This window comes from Poecilia formosa, unplaced genomic scaffold, assembly GCF_000485575.1.
Source record: "Poecilia formosa unplaced genomic scaffold, Poecilia_formosa-5.1.2 Scaffold80, whole genome shotgun sequence".
NCBI lineage: Eukaryota > Metazoa > Chordata > Actinopteri > Cyprinodontiformes > Poeciliidae > Poecilia > Poecilia formosa.
In genome coordinates, this window is record NW_006800019.1 from 888,251 (window position 1) to 911,491 (window position 23,241).

The following is a 23,241-nucleotide window of genomic DNA, read 5'->3' on the forward strand; positions in this document are numbered from 1 at the left end:
CCAAACAACCTGACANGCTAAACTAGAGTAGACTGTAAAGGACTCATATTTTAACATAGAAACAATCATATAATATTTTGTATATTATATTATATTATATTATATTATATTATATTATATTATATTTATTCTGATTTTCAGATTTTTGTTAGTTAAGGTTAAACAGGTCTTTCGCCCATTTCTCATTTATTCCTACTCTGTCCACCTCCTTCATGCATAATTGCCAAATAATTAACAATAAGGGGCATATAGCGCACGTTACATAAAACAGTTATCCAATAACCAAGTGACACAGATAGATACACCGAGACCAGACACTTTCTTGCTGACTTACGTTGTCTTTAGACATAGCCGCCAACATGTTTATGTTCACTGGGAGCAGACGGAGCTTTCACGTTAGGAAACGGAAACAGACCAAGATGTACAAGGCGGCAGCACCTCTCGCTCAAATGGATGACAACAGTGGACATTGACTTTGGAGAGAGGGGGAGGCGGAGACAGCACATCTCAGGGAGAATTAATATCCTGGCATTGGCCCCGCATGGGAAGCAACAGGCACTGATGCAGTCGGGAGACGCACCGGGGCACGGCGATTAAAATAAAATAACAGAGATAAATAAAGACAAGGGGACGCGCATCGGCACCAACCCTTGCCTTACAATCCTTTCTGGCCTTCAGATTGTCGAGTGTGCATTGGATCATATATGTTTCCAGATAAGTGTCATGCCTCACTCTCTCTGTCTCTCTCTTCCTCTCTCTCTCTCTCTCTCTTTCTCTCTCTCTCTCAGAGCATCCGCGGCTACTTGTTTTAGCCTTCTCGGAGGATTTCTGGTCCGATCAGCTCACGCACGGCTCCAGACAGCGGCGAGACGCGGCGAGACGCGGCGGCGGCGGCAGTGTGTTGCAGGAGTTGCGACTGAGCGAATTGTCCGCATGAACGCAGCTGTCATCCAACACCGAGCGCGTCAAACCGACCTGGGCTATATGTTTCTCACGAGCCGTTGCTATGGCACCCGACCACACGACAAATGGCATTCACCCGCAGCAACTACTCAAAAACACGCCGATCAAGCGGCGACGGATGGGCGGCGGAGTCCTCGTCCTTACCTGCAGGTCGATCGGTGCGCTCCTTCCTTAATTGTCTGCCTGCTTGTTTGTTTTCCCCAGCGACGGCAGCATCCCTGGGATCTTTTTTTTTTTCTCTTTCTGTCTTCCCTTCTTTCTTTTTTTCGTCTTTTTTTTTTCACCTGAAACCCAAACAACTTCCGGGCCCATGCTGGGATACAGACAGAGCTGTTGATCCAGTGATTGTCGAATGCATCGATACACACATGGGACACAAACAATATGTTGACGTTTATAGTTTCATAACAACATGAGCTCGTAGAAATTACACAATCCCAGCGAGAATGTGTGTTCTCGAGCAGCATCAGTCTAACAAACCAGCAACAAGTTTTACGTAAAAGCCCGAAATGTGTATTATTATTTTTATTATTTGCACTTGTCTTGATCATTATAAACACTTATAAGTAAACATATATAGTACCTGCTCATACATGATTATGACAGCCGGTAAAAATTAGTAATGACGTTGTTTCTTTTGATATTACATTTGTACCACAAGATGGCAGCAAATTGTTGTTTTTGGCGCAATCAAACAGGTGTAAAATTCTATTGCATTAGGCATAGTACAATTCTGTTATGAATTGGATGATGTTCAGGTTTTGAGAGAAATATTAATTACAAAAATACATTTAAACAGCATGGCTTTGTACAAACATAGCTCCAAATAATTGATCTGACATTTCTGCTCTATACTCTTTTAATACCTAATAGAGAAAACATTTTTAAATCACACAGCGAAACAATAGAATTAAAGAATTATCTTATCTTTTGCACTTCTGAAACCAATACCTGCACAAGTATATAAGTCTTCAAATGAGTGTGAAGTTAAAAGAGAATGACAGGAGGCCATACAAGGTGTTGCATCTCTCTGACTGACAGGAAACATAATTCTATCAAGAGATCATGCCAGATGAAAAATGTATCCATCCATTTATTGTCTATAATTGCTTTATGTTAGGTTCAGTGTCACAGGGCAAGCTGGTTTCTATGTCTGCTGGGCAATAGTAGACATACAGACTACAACGTTTACGAGTGACAAGTCCTTTTCAGGGCCATAATAGAGACAGGTGTCAGAAACAGCCATTCATACATGCATTCATACCTTAGTTCAATTTAGAACCTGCAATTAACATAACATGCATGGTTTTGGGTGTAGGAGGAAAGGCAAAAGAACACAAGGTGTGGAAAAAAGGGTTGAGTTTTCTCATTTAATTTTACCTACAGCCTAAATCTTACCAAATCGGAAAGTTCTAAAAATTAAATAATAATAAAAAAAAACCCATCAAGGTAGATTTCAAAGCACGCTTCCTTTCAGAACACAGAATTGAAAGAAATAATGAGGATGAAATGGGATTTACATGCAGAAAAAGGCCCAAATGTGAATCTGCATGTACAACATGAAGATGAAGGCAGAATGGTGTTTGGTGCCATCCCAATCCAGTGGAACATGTGAAGCTGCCTGCCTAATAAAAACAAAAAACAACCAAATTTCCAAACGCATGGACGATGTAGAGACAGGTCAATTTCCCTGGATGGCAGCAAATGCAACAGTGGACATTGATATTTTAGACACTTTTCTTGTTCCATCAGTCCACAAGGATTGATGATGGTGATGATGATGTATCTTCCAAACAAACAAACAAGGAGCACTCAAACCTTGCTTAAGAAATGCATACCAACATAACATGTCCTGCAAACCCTGCAAAATGTATCTGAAACCAACTGAAGATTTATTGTAGGAACTGCAAATGAGAGATGCTCAATAAACAAGACATACATCTCTGTACAAATGATTTGTCACATACCCATAAACAGTTCTTTTTTTTTTTAAATGAAACTCAATGATGGCCAATCTGTAAGAAAAATAGCACTACTATTTGAATCTCTGGGGTTTGTGCCATCGCATCAAGACCTCATAAGCTTCCTGGACCTTCATGAACATTTTCTCAGCATCGTTGTTAGGGTTGTGGTCTGGATGCCATGTCTTGGCCAGCTCCCTGTAGCTTCGAGTTATTTCCTCCAGAGACGCCTCTGTCTCCAATGACAACACCTAGAGTACAAACATTCAAACACAAAGAGAACGTCAACCGGGCATGGACGTATTAACTCATCGTTCATAGCCTGCTCACCTTTAGCGCCTCTTTTTCTCTGTGTGTGTACTCTTTCAGCAGTATTTCCAGCACCTTCCTCCAAGCCTCTTCGTGGTATCCCCCTCCAGTCAGTGCACACAGGATGCGGTACGGCATTAAAAGAAAGTATTCCAGCACACTTCTGAGCCAAGGCAGGAACCAGAAAATATCCAGCAGTGCAGCTATTGAGTCAGACAGGTAATACAGTGTGGCCGTAGTGTTGTAAAAAAAACAATAACCCAGTGGAGCAGAGAAGGCAAGCCAAGCTAGACCAATCCTGTAAAGCCGTGGACCTGAACGAAACGTGGAGGAAAACGTTGTTTCAGCTGAGTTTTATAAATTCAAGTAAGGGATCTTTGAGTACGAAAAGGAGCTCACCTAGTTTCTGCTGGCTGCCAGGGGCTTTCGGAGGTTTGAACCTGCGGTGCTGTGCAGCAGTGATGCTAGCAGCCAAGCTTATAGGAAGAGGTGAAAGAGAGCTGCCGTAGAATATCGGTGATGTCACAAGACAGGCAGTGAGGGTTTTTTGGAGATCGGCAGTCTGTTGACCAACATTGGACACCAAGTGAACCCCTGCGCCCACGCTTAGGGGCAGAACGATCAAGTAGAAGAAACTGAGGGAGTTTAGTCCAATGAGAGCCACCATGCCAAAGTAGATCCCAACACACACCTGCCCAGCAAATCTGACGGGGCTGGCAGGTGGGAGTCCCTCTTTGGGCGGCCATCTTTCTTTTTCTGTATCTCGATTAGCCTCGCTGACGTAAGCTGGAATACGTATGAACTCTCTTGCCCAGCCAAAGCCAAAACCTCCCAGAGTTAGCATCCACAGCAGAGCATGGCTGTCTCTTCCCAAGTAGAGATGGTGAAGACCCAAAGGCCCACCCATCGCCCACAGGGCGTAGGCTACTAGGACTCTCTTCACCATGCTGTTGTAGCAGTGGATCAGTTCCTGCTCTTGTGAGCTGTCATCCTTGTTTAGTTCCTGCAATGGAGTGACAGTATTATGTCTGCTTTCACATTTGAGAGTGTTTTAAAGATTGTTATTAAGAAGGACTGAGTTTTTTTGGGGGGGAAGGACTAACCCATGTGAGCTATTCCGAAACTCACATGATGCCACATGCCGTGATTTCCTGATCTTATCTGCCAGCTGTTCCAGTCATTTCTGGCAGAAAAGTCAGAGTGATTTTTAATCTCTGTGATTCATGTCCCTACTTGGATTAATATGTTATATAAATGGGGTTTATTTTTGCTCATAATCATCAAGTCATTTACTTTGACATCCCCAGAAATTAATGCCGTTGAAAAAGAATCATATGACCTCGCTAAGTAGACTGAAAAAAAGAAAAGAAAAAAGATTTCAACCAACTTTCTCTATTCACCAAGCCCATCTGTTCCTTTCACGTATTTAGTACTTGGCTTTGTGTCATAAAGGACGTTTTACTTACGTAGTCCGTAGTTTAAAAAATCCTTATCCTGAGAAATCCTTTTCAGTGGTTTCCGCTGTTGAAGTTGCAGCACGTTGTTGCAACAGTTGGACTTTGGATCATGACAATAAGATTACACAGCAGCCCAGATACAGAACGTCATAATGACTGACGGAATAAAAACAAAGTGCTTGATTTTTGAAAACAGGATGCTAATGTTATAAGCTTTGAATATTTTTAATTTATTAGAAGCCTTGAAGGAAAAATAGGCTGCTAAAATATTGACTGAGACAATTCAGTACATTCAAAAATAGTTTCAAATGTTTTCCAGTGGTAAAAATGAGAAACACTTGTCAAAGATGCAGCTGATTAACCAGCAATAATAAAATGCAAAACATTCTACATCAATCAAGAATGTTAGCAATATAATTTATTTTTTTTTAATAATTATGCATGTTGCTTCGATTGTAAAGCCCTGGTGTTTTGAAAAGCAGAGGTTTTCTGCTGCATTGTTCCTTTGTTTTATTTACACTAACAATTATCTAGGTGGTTTTTTATGTATACTTTGAAGTCAGAGTTTCTGAGAAATGTCCCTGAGGTCCAAATTCAGACTGGGAATTCCAAAGCTCTCCAACAAGCCTCATCTTACCTTCCACCCAATATCTAGTATTTGAGTCGACTCCCATGCATACGGAATGTATTGAAAGAAGCTCATCGGAGCAATTAAATCTGTGGCGTCCATGCTGCACAATATTTATTTGAAATCATATTCATTTTAGAGTTTGAATTGAAACATGAAAAACACATGTTGTTATAAGTGTATATTTTTTTTTAGCAGTAGCATCACAACAATTGATTAACCTTCTGCTTTTCATTTTTTGGGTTGCAACCTGGAGGGGGAGGCTTAATTTCTTGATCTGAGTTCCGACGTCTGACACACATCGAGCACATTTGTTCAATTAGGTTCAGTTTAATTTAATTCAATAATATTTCATTGATCCCAATATAAAATTTTATGGTTTAATAATCCTTATTATTCAAGGTTCTTTTGCAACAGCAGCCTGTCCTTAATTAGATTTGAAGATGTGTATCACTGGTGACTCTCTATTGCTAGATTGCTGTGTTGCAAAGAAGATGCATATGGTTCTTTATGATGTTTTTCATTTCAGAGATTTCTTTATAGCACAATCAGCTCTAGAAACTCCAGAACAACTCCCAGAACTGAGGCAGCCTTCTTCATAAAGTTACTCATTATCCTAGTCTTATAAGAAAATGTATGTATGGATGAATGTAATTAAGAAGATGCTTTAAAGTTTATGGGTTTTTTGTTAACAATAAAAATGTCATTTGGGGTGTGCAAAATTTCAAACACAAAAAAAAACAAATGTTAAACAGATTTCCTCTAACTATCATGGTGTAAATAATTATGATACATAAATTAGTTCTTTTCAATTCAAATATCGTCTTGCTACTAGATATGTGCTCTTTTTTTTAATTTTTTGCTACTTAGGAAAAATACACAGAACATCTGTAAGCCAAATAACCTCTTTAAGTTTAGCTCTGATTGGCAGCTGCCTCGACCAATCAATGGGATCCATTCTGGTGCTAAGCCCCGCCCCAATGTCCCCGCCCCGCCCGGTTTTGATCAGGGTAGCTGTATCCGATTTTTAAAACTCAGCCCTTCTAACCAACTGATACATCCGTTGCTGACTTGCGACGATGCAACCGGTTCAACATTTTTAATCAAACTGGCCCTCTCAGCGGCTTCAGGGCTCAGGGCAGTGGCATGGTTTTTAGAGGATGGAAACGGACGAAGTGTCGATTAGGGAGCAACTTTTCCACAACCGCGTCCGAGAGACGATAGTAAGTAAAGCTGGGCTAAAAGTGAAGCAACCGTTGGTTGACGAGTTAAATGGGGGTGGGGGGGGAGTACGGGGGCTCGTCACTGACAATATAGCATGCTGTCTTTTCACATGCAAAAAGTCACCTTGTTAAAAGGTCTGTGTTAGCCTCTCTCTAAATTACAGTTGTTTAACCTGACTTATTTTTCTTTTTTTTAGTCACGTTCACTGTATTCGTTACAAGACAAATGCAGCCGTAGCAGTATTGCATTATTGTCTGTTTTAGCCCTGTGTATATAATTTTCTATAACTATGCTGCTTGCTCTTGTGCCTGACGCGGCTTTGTTTAAAACCACACCTCATGTTGAACTTCAGACTTTGCAGCTCGATCTCCTCCGTTGCAGCAAGGCAGAGAACTTTAACCCGATATAAAACATTCAGGTCCCCCTCCGACAGATCCGCTCCTGAAAGCTAAGATGTTGCTGAAACACCAATTTATCAATAAGGACAATGTTGACCTTGCGGTTTTGCTCAAGTTTGTTTATTTCTGTAAGCGCATTGCATCCCAGGATATGAAGGGATGAGCAAAATCTATGCAGTTAGGATCAGACAAAGATGTAAGACCATTATATAATGATACAGGGGGGGAAAGCACAGGTTATCTCTTTGGAGATTATGTCGGCATTTATGGATACATTAATTATATGTGTGATAACTTTGTGCTTGCCATGAATAATCTGAATGATTAATAACAGAAAAAAAAAAAAAACAAAATCCAAAATTTTAATGACCTGATATGGCATATTATTTGATCAAAATTTAGTAGTAATGCATAAGAAATACAATGATCAAAGATTTGTTTCCCATAACTGTTTCCTGGTTTTTATAAAGCTTTTGACCTGCCAACACTGGTTTCATCTTAATCTGATTTCTTTGTATTATAAGTGCTCAGAAATATAGGATGCTGTGGGTGATGATTAATAATTTTATATTAGAAGCAGATGAGTTAAACAAAGTTCAAATACTTAAAATTATTTGAAGCTGACATTTTAAGCTTTTTCAAGCATCTTATCAGTCAGCATGATTAGCAAGGTTAGCATTAGTAACTGTGAACATCAGCCTCGGCGTCTGTTCCCTGGAAAATGTGAACCCCTTCCTTAATCCTGAAATTTCCAAATCCGGGATGTCCTGTAAGTGGTTGATTGTTCAAAACCCCTAAACAGAGCGACTTTGCTGCAATATGTTAAGCTTTTCAGGTATTTACTGAAGTCCACTCAATGGTCAATATCTGACATGTCTTTGTGAGAAAAAAAAGAAAAACGTTTCCTCTGAAAATCCCTTCTAAATGACTGGTACATTCATTGATCAAAAATATTCAGTGTTTCAACTCGTGCTCATAATTATTATGGTGAAGCTGACTGTAGTAACACTTAAAATGCTGAGGAATGCGTTGGTCTACCACTTAAGTTGTTTCTTAGCAATTCAAGTGTTGCTGATGTCTCCGTCTTATCAGGTCTTTGACCCGATCCATGAACAATGAGAGTTGACGAAGTTATGCCAGAAATTCTTTGGGTTCAAGCTCAGAATTGTCCCATTCCAGTTATCAGCCAATGTTTTTGCACAAAAGCTGCACAACATGTTGAATCGCAGTCGTCATCACAACAACTTTTAAATTATGTTTTCAATTCTTAGGTTGATCTTAATCAGAATTATTATCCTGGTTTTCAGCAATGACATATTTTTCTGAGATGTTGTGACTTCATCTCCAAATAATTTAGTTTTTTTGTTTTTTTTTCTTGCACTGTTAAAATGGGCGAGAATCGAAAGCTTCTGTTTTTTATAGAAGCTAAAATCATATCATTTATGAGTTTTAGTTAAAATCAATATCAAGTAATATCACATTTTTTAAGCCTTAATTTTTAAATTAGGCTAACTTTGTAACCCATATATGTTTTTTTTTTTTTGTTTTGTTTTTTAAGCGAACGTAAACTTTAAGCCAGATTTTCAAATCACAACATTTTAACTCTCTTGGGACTGGCCTGAGATATTTACACTATAAAGAGATTTGGGACATTTGTCAATAAAACGCAAAGTATCGATGGAAAGTGACATGTTACACAAAGCAGTTCCTGTCTATAGTTGTACTCCTTTTTAATTAATCACCTCTTTGTTTGCTGCTTCAGATTGTCAGTGACCTTTTCCCCTCAGGACCTAATGCTATTAGCCGCAGGCGAGCCGTGAGTGTCTAGCACTTCACCTTCTGACAGTGCACCCTCTCATCACAGTCAGCTGTCCCAGCAACGCTAAGACAAATCCAAGTGACAAGCTATCTATGACAGAGTCACTTCAAATTTTAAAGATATGTCACATTTGCCAACATTTGCACTTCCCTGGAAAAGTCTGTAATACTTAGAAGTTAAATAAAAAAATTTAAAAAAAAAAGAATAATATTCCCAGTTATTAAAGTCTCATCTGCAAAGTGTGTAATTTCATAGAGTAGCAACAAAACATTTGTACAACATTGACTTCTAGTCCTGGCTCAGATGGACTAAGGCAGCATGGGAAACTGGTGCTGAGGTCAGACAATTCACACAGTGAGAGATTCCGTGTAGAAATGATGCATGCGACCTCCTTTAGGTTGAGAGGAGAGGTACAACCTGGCATTTGTTGCAAAAACATAAATCAGCGATGGTAATTTTATGCGGGTGGATTAGCGCATGTCACGAGAGCAACTTTAAAGGGAACATTCAGGAGAGCGCGATAAATGCTGAATCAGCTCAAATGGGATTATAATGAGAATGCTACATAGTATCGCAAGATGTTATCAAGATATGTGTTGTTGTTTTGGATTTCATATTATAACTTAAAAATATAACGGACCCTCTTTCTCTTTTTGTGAAATGTTTTAATTATATTATTATTATGATTATTATTGAAAAATTCTCCATAAATTAAATTTACTTAGAAAACAGGCAACTGTCAAATGTCTGTTTCACTGACCAGCAACTTCAGACATTTTAGTGAAAGTACTTTCCTGATTTCCCATACATTTTTTTTTCAGTGGTTTCACATTTTAGTACATTTTCTTATTTATTTTTTTTCCACTGAAAGCAACACTTTAAAATAATCTTTAAAAAAACAACAACAATCTGACCAAACAACCTGACATATGTAAATTACTTGAAAGATTTTAACCTATGTGTTTCTCCCATTTTCTAACACACTTTTGATGGTTGCGTCCTGTTGCAGTGTAACATTGCGACTCAACAAGTGGCCTAGTACGCGTGCTGCACACCAGTGTTCAGGTTAAAATAATAATAGAAAAAAAAAATCCTTGGGAAAATGTTGTCGCTGCCAAATATCTGTCTCCACTGTATCATTGTAAATCATGAAGACTAATAACATCTGGCAAATTTATGCATAACTGACATGGAAAAAGAACAGCCTGTGTTTGAGGATGTAAACTGTGCAGAGAGCCCATGCCTTTAGCCTGCATCCTGAGCCAGGAAGGATCAATGTCTGGCTGGGTAAAAGGTCAAGGTAGAATCCTGCAGGTCAGAAATAGGATGCCCTAAAACAATGTGAGTGAACGGACTATGGAATATTTGGAAATATTGGAAGTGAGTGGTTTATTTCCAAAGTAGATGGTTGCACAGAATCTCCCAGAACCCTCCGGGAAGTGATGTGTTATGGCAGTGGCACAAACATTATGAGAATTATGAGAAGTTTGTATTTTAAACTGTCCTTATTGGCAATTAGCACAATTAGCATTACTCACTAAACATCAGTTTGTGTGTTTTTCCTCAAGAATCCAGATTCGTACCTTAACTCTTAGATTTACGAAAGGCAACCCTAACCCTGTTCCTGTCAGACTGAGGTTGAAAGCTCAAAAGAATAAAATTGAGCAACTTTCTGTAATATGTTCAGCTTTCCTGTCATCTGCTGCAGCCTGCTCAACTTCAGGAGGCAAAATGATCACCACTTACCCTACCAAAATCTAGGAGGACTGTGTTGTAGCACCTGAAGCTTCTCTCCTAAGAAATACTGTTGCCTTATTGCAGCTTTTGCGCTTCACCCAACTTCACCCCCCTCCCGCCTTAAACACTTCAGCTATACTGGAAATACAAAATCCAACATTAATTCTTTGTTCATGTTTTTGTCACATGAACAACTAAATCTTGTTAGTGACAAGATTTAGCGCTTCAGTATGGTGCATTTGCTGTTGGAGGAGAATTTCATTTCTAGTTTCCGTCTTCCAGGTCACTTGTTGAGACCAGCGAACTGAAATTTGGTCCTACTAATATTTCCAGCTAATATTTCTGCATCTCTAGAAAAGTAAAAATTCACAACTTTCATCACAACTTAGTATTACTAAACAGGGTTACGTTACCTTTTGGAGCCTGTTCAAGACATATGCAATGATTTCTCAGGGTTGCCAGTCAAATCTATCTGAAATGTACGTCATTGGAAATCTTAGTCTGACTCTCTTGGCTATGAAGATTTTTCATATTTTCTTCAAAGGTTTCGAGTTTGATCCTAAATGATCAAAATCTTTTGACAGATAATCACAAAAGCAGAGGAAGTAGATGATCCTGTACTGATATTGATTATGAAAAGGTCATGGTCTGTTGGAAAGCCAAGCAGCAGGTCAGAGTGATTCATCCCAGCTGTACACACACTTTGTACGAACCGGAGATTCATAAAGGCACCTGCTGTACAAAGTGCATGTGAGTAGCTCGGGACTGGGAAAGTATGATCACTAGTGGTGCTCCTACTTTTTTTTTTTTTAATGCCAGTTTAAAGGCATATTTAACAACTTGTGGACTATTTTTATCTTGGTACCTATAGCTAACTTCAAATCTGTTTTTTTTTTGTGTTTGTTTTTTATGGGGGGATTAGAGGGATACTTTTTTTTTTTGCATCAGAACAAATGTGTCCAAGTTAATCTGCAAAGTTCAAATTTCTCTGCACTGTATCTTTGCATAGGATTCTGATACTCTCCCCTCCATGCTAAAAACTTTAAAACCGTCTTGAAGGTGTCTTCCGTCTCTTGACACCAAAGAAAGATGTGTGTTCTCACCAACATGGGCTGAAAAGGTTTTATTCTACCCGTCTTATTTCAAACCAAACACATCCTTTGTTCCCTGCTTTTCCTTTTTCTTTTTTTTTTTTCTTTTTTTTTTTCCGGATTAGCCTCTTGCCAAATTAGGCTGCATTATTGAAGAATTTTCAGTTGGAGCAGATTAGTTGTTGTATAGGGTGCTTTGTTGTTGGTATGCAGGTTGTTTGTTGCCACCGATTATTCCTGCTTATGACGAGAAATTTCAAATATTTCTCCAAAAGAAGAATGCTGAAAGCTAAATTCAGTTTGCTTTATCCTCAGCTTTTCTCCAACAAAAAAAAAAAAAAAAAAACCAAAAGAAGAATGCTGAAAGCTAAATTCAGTTTGCTTTATCCTCAGCTTTTCTCCAACAAAAAAAAAAAAAAAAACATTCAGGAAGAAGCCGATTTATTCGTTTGGTGTTGGGATACTCTCAGGCAGAAGTAGGGAGATCCGATGAACTGGGTCAAGTGTCCCTGTGGGATAAATGACTGTTTTTCACAGAAATTGCACTCGCCACTTTGGAACACCTGCTCTGTTGCTTGTTAACACTGAATCAGCCAATCACATGGGAGTAATTTAATAGATTTATGTATCTAGGTGTGGTGAATGCAACTCACTGGACTTCATGAGGAGCATCAGCAGGAAAAGGAAACTGATTTTTTAGCAAGTTTAAACATGCCATGGTTGTTAGTGCAACTCTGGCCGAAAATGCTGCTCTAAGAACGAGTTTGCAGTGTGTGCCATGCACGACCATCGCCCAGGTTTCCAGGTAATGCTCTGAAAAAGAAAAAGAAAATATGTTGTGAGTCACAGTTGTGTGGATGAAAATTCCTTGTTGTTGCCAAAAGAGAATGGACGGAACTGGTTTGAGATGATACCTAGATGTTACAACCAAGGTATGCCAAATGAAATCTGAATGCACGAGACATCGAAGCCCGAAGCAGATGGACTGCAGCAGCAGAAGACCACAGTGAGCGGCCCTCCCGTAATCTAAGAACAGGAAACTGAAACTTAAAAGGTGAACAATAACCTGAAAGCAAAAATGTGTCCTGCCTTCATGTCGGTGTTTATGACGTCGTCGGCGTGGCTTCGCCCAGCAGAATAAAACGGAGTCTTTGTGACCTCAAAGCAGGTTTCTTCAACGGTGTGTTTTCTGCACTCTGTTTGGCTTCTGCATTCACCAGATCTCAGTTCAGTAGTGGAGCTTTTTGTATGAGGTTGAATGTGACATTCCCATCAAAGATGTGCAGCTGGTGAAGCACGTAACAATGAAGCATTTGATTTGATTTGAACCAAATATGTGATGAATTTTTCTGGCACAGCGAATCGTTGTTCCAGCAATGTGCACCCAATAAGATTGCTGGTGAATGTATATCATGAGCTTTTTATATAGAGCACCAAATCTAACATTACCATCATTTGAGTTTCATTATTCACATTTATGTTAAAGTATCTTATCTTATTTAGGAGAGCATATCTTTGTTTTTGTTTTTTTGTTTTTGTTTTTTTGCTGTTATTGCCCTATGGGTAAAAATGTAAATCCCGTTTTGCGTATTGAACTCCTTTTTGGCACCTGTCCAGAAATGCCGTCGCGTTGCAACATTACTTCCTTTTTCAATTTGCCCAGCGTGTTTGTTTGTAGATTACATGTGGTTCCTTAAAGCTGTGGTGAGGAATAAAAAATAAATAAATAAAAATGGTGGGGACAAATCAAGCAGCAAAAATCAAAATAGCATGTTAGAATGCATAAATAGTAAAACAATATAAAGTTGGCGATTAGTCCTGTGTAGTCTGTTGGTTGTTGGGGATTAAAAGCTTCTGCAATCATTTTGTAACTTTTAAAGGCTTGAAATTTTTATTATAGCTTGTAATTAATTGAAACTCTATACAAGTGTGAGGGTTTTAGCAGACCCTAGTGTTTGGCGTGTTGGAGATTTGCCAGACGACAGATTGCTGGTTTAACCTAAATTTGAATGAATGTAACATCAGCTGATGACCTTTACTCTCTGCTGTAGGGGGCAGGGTGGAGTGTTTCTCACTGGTTTTAACCCGTCTGTCTCCCCAAGTCCCTCTAATCCAAGCAAAGGGGAACTATCCCCTTTGAGCACTGGGACCCCATTTTCTTTGTTTGAGTAGTCTTTATGCAAGACAAAACAGTTCATGTTTTTAGCTTTTGCCACCCCGTCTCTTGTTTTCATCTCCCCCGTCTTGTGATTTACGTCTTACTTCAACGCCTGAGCGAAACTAGATGGTTTAAAAGCAGGTCGATGTCTTCAGCCACAGCTGTTCTGACAGATTGACGGCACATTTTCTGTCTTCAGACTCGTGCAGAAAAGACTAAGTTCCTTTTGTTTCTCTCCTGCAGATCTGTGTCCTCTTGCTTACGTGCCTTTACATGGTGTGCTACCTCGTCCTCACACACTTCAAAAAGACTGCCGAGTTTATCACAGGTGAGTTCGACGGTTTCTGGATGTGAGTATGCGTTTAAGAGAGCCCTGCGAGTTGGCTTTCAATCAACAGTTCACTGAGAACTGCCTTGAGGAAAACGAACAGTGTTGACAAGCGCACCGATTACATTGAAGTTTTGGAATTTCTTTTCCACTGAGTGTGTTGGCAACACGTTTTCAGGCTTGCATAAATCCTACTGAGAAACTCGCTGTTTGAGTAAGGAGTCTGTTTTGTTTTGTTTTTTTTCTGTTCTGCTTTCATAGTTGTTTATTGTTTTGTTCATTGTCTTTTCCTTTCTTTGCATGTGTGCACATTTAACAAAGTTTGCCCATTTCTTTTAGGACGTCACACTCTGAACTTTGATTTGAAAAGCCTGGAGATAATGTCGAGGAGACGTTTTGCTCGGTGTGCAGAAAGCTCTTTAAAAAGGCGGAGGAGTGGTTAAAAAAATAAATAAAAATTTCTGCAAGATAAAGTTGAAACCTTAAACTCGTACAAACTTCCTGGCAGGCGCAAACGATTGTCACCACGAGGCTAAGAACAAGACGCATGTACTGCGAGACGGCAGCACATGCGTCGGCGCAACGATTGTGTGTTCAGGCACATTTGATCCCAGTCACTTGTGCTCTGTTGAGCTGATTAACATTCGCTCAAGCCAATAAAATGCGAGTCCATTGGAAGCAGATGTGGATTTTTCCTCGGTTCTCCACCACGGCCGGGGCTGCACCCAAGTTGGACGCTCATTTCTTCTGCACGTTTTTATTCACATTGTGTGCATCGGTTTCCTTCTGCTGAGGTTGTGCATCAACAACAAGAGCACAGTTCTGCCCTGCAGCTATGTGACAGTTATGCAATCCCACAGTACAGAGACGCTTATGACACCCAGAACTGGTTCTTGCTCCTTGGATTTTACTCTGCAATAGAACTTTTGCGACAGCATCGCCAAAAGGACGTATTATCACACACCTGACCAAGAGTAGCACTTAATTCCTTTCGGGTGCATAATAAAAGGTGTTGAGTTTTTTTTTTTGTTTGTTTTGTTTTCTTTCTGTTTGCTATTTATGGTTGTAATTCAATAATACTTGAATTACAACAATATAGGTGTTTCCATGGTTTTCTGATGTTCAGTAGGAAGCATTTCAGTTTCAGAGGTTTTGTGAGATAAACACTTACTGGCCACTTTATTAGATACACTTTGCTAGAATCAAGTTGTGCTCCCATTTGCCTCCAGAACCGACTTGATTGTTTGTAATGCAGATAAAAGGAAAGAAAAAAAAAGTATGAATGGAGTTTCTGAAATACTCAGACCACTACATACTCTCAAAGTCACTTAAATCTCTTGTTTTCTCCATTCTAGTTCTAAATTTGAATTTGATTAGTTAATTTTGATATTTGTTTTAGCCAGCAATTGGACAGGTGTACCTAGTAATGAGGCTGGTGAGTGCACATCAAATTCATGTCAACCTTTCGTTTTCAAGATGACCTCAGAGTCCTGGGGGAGTTTTCTTGGCTACGAGTCCGGAACTTGGAGTTTTGATCCCAGTCACTCGGTTTTCACTTTCACCTTTTGGAGTTTTTGGATTGATCCCGAATAGTTCGATAAAGTGACTCCTAAAGGGTTGAGTCACAACTTGTCTCAGGATTCTTTACTGTCTGGAGGGCAATGCTCATGGGAGCATTCACCATTTTTTTTTTTTTTTTTTTTACCCCTCTGGAGTGGATAGTCACTTTTACAGATGTCCCAAACAACCTGAAAAAAGTTGCTTGGTTCATCCAGAAAAGTTTTCCTCAGGAAAAAATAACTTTGCATTCTGTAGTCTTGATCATAATGCTTCCTACTGAATATCTGTCACTCTGTGATGGTTTTCTTCAAAAGAAATGGCTTATTTTTTTTGGTTTGTTTTTGCTTTTGTTTTCTTGGTCCCTTTGACAATCTGTAAGTCACACCTGCCTGCTGCCATTCCAGAGCAAACTCTGCCCTGGCTGCTCCTTAGTAAATTGCAGGCAGCTGAACATCTCTCCTTGAACTCCTTAATGATTCTTTGAATGGTTTATTTGAGTCAATCATAGTAGCAGAAATATTCTTGTATGTGAAGTTTTTTTTATGTTAAATGAGGACATCATATGCTAGTTGTGCTATGTTTCTCTGTTTTCATCAAATTATCTGTGAGATGCAATAAAACCATTTAAAATGTCATTTTGAAGAAGGTCTAAAACACAGCAAATGATTTTTTTTTTTGTGTGTGTGTGTGTCTATGAGATTGAGTTTATTTTCAGTATTTTGGACATTGGATCTTTTCAGTTTTACCTCCTAAACTGTGGAACCAGCTGCATTGGATGTTACGTCGCTTCTTAAAACACATTTGTACTCACTGGGTTTTAAACCAGTGTGAGAGATTCATGTGTTGGGCTTTATGCGTTTCTTTTTCTGTCTTATACTGTGTTTGTGTTTTTCTTTCTGTTGGAATTCCTGTTGGGTTTTTTTTTTTGTTTTGTTTTTGTTTTTTTGTGCAGCACTTTGACCAAAATTTAAGAAAATTTGGTTTGATTTACTGTTAATTGCACCTTCATGGTATCATTCTTCACAGCAATCAAGACCGAATTCCAATTGAAGACAATTAAAAGATGAGATCTCTGTTAATCTTAAACCTTTTGGATGTGACTGCACCTCGGTTCTTTTTGCACACTTTGGTTTAAAGGGAGTCTTGGTCCAGAATGAACAAAATGTTCCAAACAGGCCTGACCCCTGGTCACACCCTCTCTGAGCTCAGGGAGAGGTTTGCTTTCTTCAGCATTTTGTGTGCAGTACACGCTCGCACGCTGCTTCAGGAATTGTTTTTTTTAAACCCATCATATAAAGTGTTTGATTAAAAACTTCTTGTTCTGTTTTTTTATTATTATTATTATTATTATTATTATTATTATTAAACTCCTAGTTTCAAAAAGTCACATCGGAGATGTGTAGGGGAAAAACATGTTCCGTTTTGAAAACACAAACAAGATAACTTGTCTTTTTTTTTTTCTTTCTTTTCAGATGATATCGAAGATGCTACCGTCAACAAAATTGCGTAAGTGCAAACTTGTAATGATTAACTGGACAGCAGTTACGTTGACTGTCACTTTGGATGATTGCACAGATAGCAGTGACTGGGACATGACTGGCGACCAGAGGTCTTTCTTTTGATTTATCGCCTTGTTACATGGTCGCCTGCGTGTTTATTGCTTTTGGCAGTGAAAATCCAGCACCGTTGTCGCTCTGCACTCTGCACCTTCCATTTGGGATGCTTGTATTTGTGTTCGGTTTGGCTTAGCGGAGACTGATTTTGCTCGGCTGAGGCGAAACACAAACGCTCCTGACTTATCTTATTGTTCCTCCTCCCAGGCTTTGGCTGTGCACGTTCACCCTCTCTGTCGCAGTGTGCGCCGTGCTGCTTCTCCCCATCTCCATCCTGTCAAACGAGGTTCTGCTCACCTTCCCACACAGCTACTACATGCAGTGGCTCAATGGCTCTCTCATCCACGGTATGTCTCGCTGTTTTCGTTCGTCCGTCCCGTTGAAAGTAATTAAGAACAGCTGGGAGTCACCGTGCCACAGGATCAGTAATAGCACCCACGTCAATACTCGACTGGCCTGTAGCCCAGCAGATAATTAGCGATGCTCGCTGTAAGACCGAAGCCGTTCGGTTCACCCTGAGCTGCTGTGTAAAGCCAATGTGAGCTGTGTGTTTTCTGCTTTATGCTTTGTTGAAATTCTGCTTTAAATATTTCACATCGTCAGTGGAAGGGAGCCTATATCCCAGTCTTTTAGTACGATGCCACATAGTGGTTGATGGAGGGAACTACTAAAATGTTTCATTACAGTCGTAATTACTAATAAATGCTAACACACACACAAAATCTTTAACAATGATCTGTTTCTCTCTTGTCAGGGTTATGGAACCTAGTGTTTTTATTCTCCAACCTGTCCCTCGTCTTCCTCATGCCCTTTGTGTATTTCTTCACCGAGTCGGAGGGGTTTGCTGGATCCAAAAAGGTAGGAGTTTATTTTTTTTGACCTTCTGTTTTTCCTGTTGACCTTCCCTCTTTCCTCTAACCCATCATTGTCTTTATTTCTTTCTTGTGTCCTACCTTTTTTTTACTACCTTATTTTTCTTACACCTGTAAATGTCTAAGATTTTAAAATGAGCTTCTCTCAAACTGATCACCAAACAACTCGTGTTTCTGTGTAGGGAGTAATGGCGCGAGTGTATGAAGCTGTCGTCCTGCTGATCTTGCTTGCTCTCCTTGTGCTGGGTATTGTGTGGGTGGCATCAGCTCTCCTCCATGACAACGTTGCCCGACAGAGCCTCTACGGTGAGTCACTCTCATCATACCCTTGTACTCCACATGGGCTTCACTGGAAGTGTCGCTAATTGTTATCCCCCTCCTGCCGCCCCCACTCTTCAAACTGCAGACCTGTGGGAGTATTACCTGCCATACCTGTACTCTGGGATCTCTCTGTTTGGAGTGCTGCTGCTTCTGCGTCAGTATACGCTTGAGCACAAATGCCAGACTTTTTGAGACAGAGTTGTGTCACTTCTGTGTACTAATGTGTGTCTTCCCTTCTCAGTGTGCACCCCGTTTGGCTTGTCTCGAATGTTCAGCGTTACGGGTAGCCTGCTTGTGAAACCTCGGGTAAGTCGAGCCTCTCCGCAAAAATCAAAGTCCCGCACCACGTACCAAGGTTCCGTCAGGTCTTTAAAAACCTTTTTGAACAAAGTATACATGAAGCGGGGTCTGCAGCTTGCATTGCATTAACTTGTGCTTAACTGAAGCTCTTGCTGTACTTAAGCACAATGTTTTCTAATCGGGAAGTACTGCTTACCATGGACGTTTTTCAGTAACGTTTGACACAAATCAAAACTTCGACATAATTTTATATTGTTTTGTCGTATTTCTCTACTTTAAATTTTATTGCACATCTATTCAGAGTGTCACTTCAGAAAATGACATGAACACGTTCTGATGTCCCACCCTAATCGATCCGTGTTGCGTTTCAGCTTCTGGAGGACATAGAAGACACTCTGAGCTGCACCGTGTTTGAAGAAGATTCGCTCTACAGGAAGCTGAATTGTAAGTCTCTTGACTGTGATCACTCCCCCTGTGGCTTGACTCTTAAAAGGTTATTTTCTCCCTCTTGCATGTGCGATCGAAGATGGCAGTCCGTCGTGTTGGGTCAAGTTGAACATGGAGGCCATGAGAAAAGAGTACCTAGCAGTACAGAGCAGGCGTGTCGCCCTGGGTGAGGCTGACTGGCGGCGCTTTGTGTCTGCAGGGTTTCTCCCACAGCATCAACATCACACAGTTTAAAAAAAAAAAAATATATTGTTTTGTTTTGTTCTATTCCTTTTTGTTTCCCCCAAAGAGATGCGGAGGAAGGCATCACCATGGCAACGAAACTTGGGCTATCCTCTGGCGATGCTTATCCTGCTTGCACTGACGGTATATAAACAAAGAGCAGCGCCGCATTCACGAGTCCTACATTCACTCCTCGGTTTGTGACCCCTTCGCTGACGGGTTTGCTGCGTGTGTTCTCCAGGTGATGTGTGTGCTGATGGTCTGTTTCAATGTGTTGGAGCTGCTGCTGGATGAGACGGCCATGCCCAGAGGAATGGAGGTCAGGGTTCTCCTTTTGAAGGCACCAGAAACATTTCCTGTTTTGTTGGAAACGGACAGCCGGCGGCCTACAGTGAGGATTGTCATGTTTGCTTTGTAGGACCCCCACCTGGGAATGGCCTCCTTCTCCATGTTCGGCTCTCTGGGCGCTGCAGTTCAGGTGCTCCTCATCCTGTATCCTTTCAACAGAACCAGCGGCCTGTGGTGTGCTCAGCTTTGTAGTGACCTTTCTCGTAACCGATTTAAAAAAAAAAAGAAAAAAAGAAAACAGGTCAGTTATCATATGGACGGAAGGGCTCCAAATAATGATTTTTTTTTTCTTTTAAATTCTAATCAGATTTTTAAAAGTAGGCACATTCAGCAGAATTTTCATTTAACCCTTAGCCTGTTTTTTTTTCTTTTTTTTTTTCCAAAATATTAGAAATACATTCAAATATGCAAATAAACAAGTAATTTAATTGATTTTTAAGAAAATGTTGTTGCCTTAATTCCAAAAACATAGAGCACTTGAATATTTGTAGTAAAGGATAGACCTGCAGCTAAAATACTGCACCAAACTGTTGATTTTTTTTGTTTTTTTGTTTGTTTTTGTTTTTAGATTAATGATACCGAAAGGTGCTTAAAAATTGTTGTGTTGTTTGTTTTTGCAGATTATGCCACCCCAGGAGTTCTGGGTAGAACAGAAGGTTATTCATCTCAAATGCAAACTGTGTATATTCTTTGTACAGTTTTGGCTTAATTGTTGCTCTGTGTTGTTGTTTCACTAAATGGCCATTTTCAGAGTCCGCATACTCCAGTTTACGATTAATCGATTACTAAATCAGTGGACGATTCTTCACTATTAGTTCAATTAATCATTTCAAGTCCTAAATGATTAAATTGTTGCCGCAAACTGATTTATTTGTCTTTTTTTTTTTTTTTTTTTCCATTTGATGCCTGCGTTAAGATTTACTCTTGAAGCAACACAGTGAGATGTAGTCACCAGGTTTTTTTTTTTCCACACACGTTTTCACTGTAGTCCTTAAAGTAAACTGCAGCTACCTGATGGTGTCCTCAGTTGTGGGTTTTTACAGCTCTCCTCTCTTCTGTGGCCTCCTGCCTCGCGTGAAAGACACTAACCTCACGCAGGTAAGCTGCTTTAAGTGTCTGAATTTAACTGGGAAACTGAAGATGTTTCACTGTTTACTGGCTGTTACCTCTGAGTTTATGCCCCTTTCAGATCATTGCAAACTGTGTTTCGCTGCTAATTCTGAGCTCTGCACTGCCGGTGTTTTCACGCACACTTGGTAAGAACATGCATATATAACAAATATATATATACATATATATATATTTTTTTTTTTTTTTAATGGAACTCTTGACGTTTGAATGTGCGGTTAATGTGGCTATAAAACATTTCGTCTGAGTCCTCCTTTTTAAGGAAAAAAACAGGTTAAATGAATGTGTCGTGTCTCGTCCTGTTTCCATGGAAATACTGATTGCTTGAATGTGTAACTCGCATTAGGGTTGCAACATTGGAGGACAATATATTTCCTTATTCAAGCAGATAATAGGGAGCCTTACATCTGCAGTGTTTGGTGTAGTTCCCCATTTTTACATGTTCTGGTGTGAATGCCGTTAAAATTGCAGTGAGAAGTAGAGAGATAGGAAATTCGAGGCGCTAAACCTGATATTTGTATACAGTGTATAAAAATATGCATAACCTTTTTGTTGTCATTTGTTGACATGAAGACAGACTGTATATGTCATGTTTTAGGTCGGGTAGCATTGCCATTTTTTTTTCTCTATTTCCTGAGTGTCTGGATAAGGGGAGAAAGGGCTTCCATTTTTTTTGTCTTTCTTTTTTTAGGCAATTCTTTTAAGAAATTGCAAAAATAATCAATTTACTTGCAGTTTTAACAATGACCACAAGAGTGCACATGTATTTCATGATTCTCAACACTGCAGCCAAACCCTATTGGTGTAACTTTTTTTTTGTTTTGTTTTCTTCTACCTCTGCTCCTTTCCTGTAGGGATCACCCGCTTCGATTTGCTGGGAGACTTTGGTCGATATAACTGGCTTGGGAACTTCTACGTGGTCTTCCTGTACAACATGCTGTTTGCTGGTCTCACCTCCGCCTCCCTTGCAAAGACAGTCACCTGGGCGGTGCGGAGGGAGCTCATCCGTGCCTTTGGTTAGTCAGTGCATGCTTTAGATCCTCACATAAAGTGGGCTTTTTATATATGCATCGCATGTGTACCAAAAGCTCTCGTTTTGTCTCCTCTGACCAGAGCTTAATTTCTATGCTTCTGCTGTGTTCCTTACGTGGCTTGTTGCAGATTCTCCCACCTAAGCTCTAGGTCTCTGCAGCTCTTCCAAGGTTGCCAGCTGCGTCCCTGGCTAGTTATCTCCTTGCTTTGCTACCCGTCAGCTTAGGTTGGTGACATCCAAATAAAAAAAAAAATAAAAATAAAAAAAATTTTTGGATGATTGATCGAAGATCAATCATCCATGCTTTGTGTCATTTTCAAAGGATTTTCAGGTTATGTGGAAAAAGTGGTCAAAGTAGTTTTGCAAAGCTCTGACTGTTTTATCGTCTATTTTGTGGGGAGGAGGGGTCTGCACTCCACTCTGCTTGCTGCACTTTAATGGCTACACCATAAGCTCCCCACCTTTGGCCCCATTTCCCGATGGGCTGGTCTCTCTTCCTCAGATAGAAAGAATACAATTCTTTCAGGAAATTGTAAAGGGACAAGAGGAGAGTCAGGTCCATTGGGGACCTTCAGGCACACCGCCCTAGACCCCTTGCATTATACACACACACACACACCCTCGAAATTTCCACCCAACACAAACAAGCAGTCAGAGCATGGGCACGTCACATCTACACACGCGATCCCCTTCCTCGCCGTGAAGATAGCATCTCAGCAGCACAGCGGTTCTGCTGCAGTCTTTCCGTTGCCTCCCGAATTACGTTTGTTCTGCGAGTTCTAGATTTTAATTTTGGTCTTCCTCAATTTTGCTTTAATTCCTTTAATTTTGCTCAGCTTTGCTAATTTAATCCTGCCATTGTTTTTCTTTTTGTCTCAGGACTCGACAGGCTGCCGATACCTGTGTCACCGTCTACCATTCCTTTTAAACTCCTCCTGGCCAGTGGGCTGTCTAAAATCCAGTGACTTTTTTTTTTTTAAACCACTCCTAAGCACTGGCTAGTCTAACCTTTTAAGGCCAAACCACTTTGTGAACCAGTGATTCAAGCCTCCTCCTGGCCGTTAGACAGCGGGGCCTTCCCTCTTTAAAGGGACGGGCAAAGACGAGCCCCTCCGTTCTTTAGCCAGCAGGAACACAGCATGTTGGTGTGTTTTCATGAGCGACGCATCCCGATCAAGAACTGTGCTGCTAAGTGACTGCAAGTTGAGCACTCAGTCCCAAGTCATCATGGATGAGACTGCGTTGGACGACAAAGAAAGGATGGAAGCCATATTGGGAGTTCTGCCTTTCTGAACAATAAAGTCAGCAGTATTTTTCTTTTTTT

The 23,241-nt window shown here is 40.1% G+C and overlaps 2 protein-coding genes across 3 annotated transcripts; one reads left to right on the forward strand and one right to left on the reverse strand.

Moving 5' to 3' along the window:
* Positions 1 to 2,832: 2,832 nt before the first annotated feature.
* LOC103141128 (dnaJ homolog subfamily C member 22-like) lies at positions 2,833 to 6,244 on the reverse strand. Its single transcript, XM_007556592.2, has 4 exons — positions 4,700 to 6,244; positions 3,633 to 4,236; positions 3,255 to 3,547; positions 2,833 to 3,175 (listed from the first exon to the last, which is right to left on the reverse strand). The coding sequence occupies exons 2-4, from the start codon at positions 4,177 to 4,179 to the stop codon at positions 2,999 to 3,001; spliced, it is 1,017 nt and encodes a 338-aa protein (XP_007556654.1). The 5' UTR covers positions 4,180 to 4,236; positions 4,700 to 6,244; the 3' UTR covers positions 2,833 to 2,998.
* Positions 6,245 to 6,360: 116 nt separating this feature from the next.
* lmbr1l (limb development membrane protein 1-like) lies at positions 6,361 to 23,241 on the forward strand. Of its 2 annotated transcripts, XR_476562.2 has the most exons (18): positions 6,361 to 6,541; positions 13,989 to 14,073; positions 17,106 to 17,139; positions 17,454 to 17,593; positions 18,001 to 18,104; positions 18,301 to 18,424; positions 18,525 to 18,593; positions 18,681 to 18,745; positions 19,111 to 19,183; positions 19,266 to 19,352; positions 19,476 to 19,552; positions 19,650 to 19,727; positions 19,827 to 19,900; positions 20,764 to 20,854; positions 20,946 to 21,012; positions 21,739 to 21,900; positions 22,046 to 22,142; positions 22,797 to 22,883. XR_476562.2 is itself a non-coding variant. In XM_007556591.2 (17 exons), exons 1-17 carry the CDS (start codon positions 6,479 to 6,481, stop codon positions 22,880 to 22,882), a joined length of 1,479 nt encoding a protein of 492 aa, XP_007556653.1. In that variant the 5' UTR covers positions 6,361 to 6,478; the 3' UTR covers positions 22,883 to 23,241. The 2 variants fall into 2 exon arrangements, 1 of the variants encoding a protein (XP_007556653.1); XM_007556591.2 differs by lacking the exon at positions 22,046 to 22,142 and having other exon boundaries at positions 22,797 to 23,241.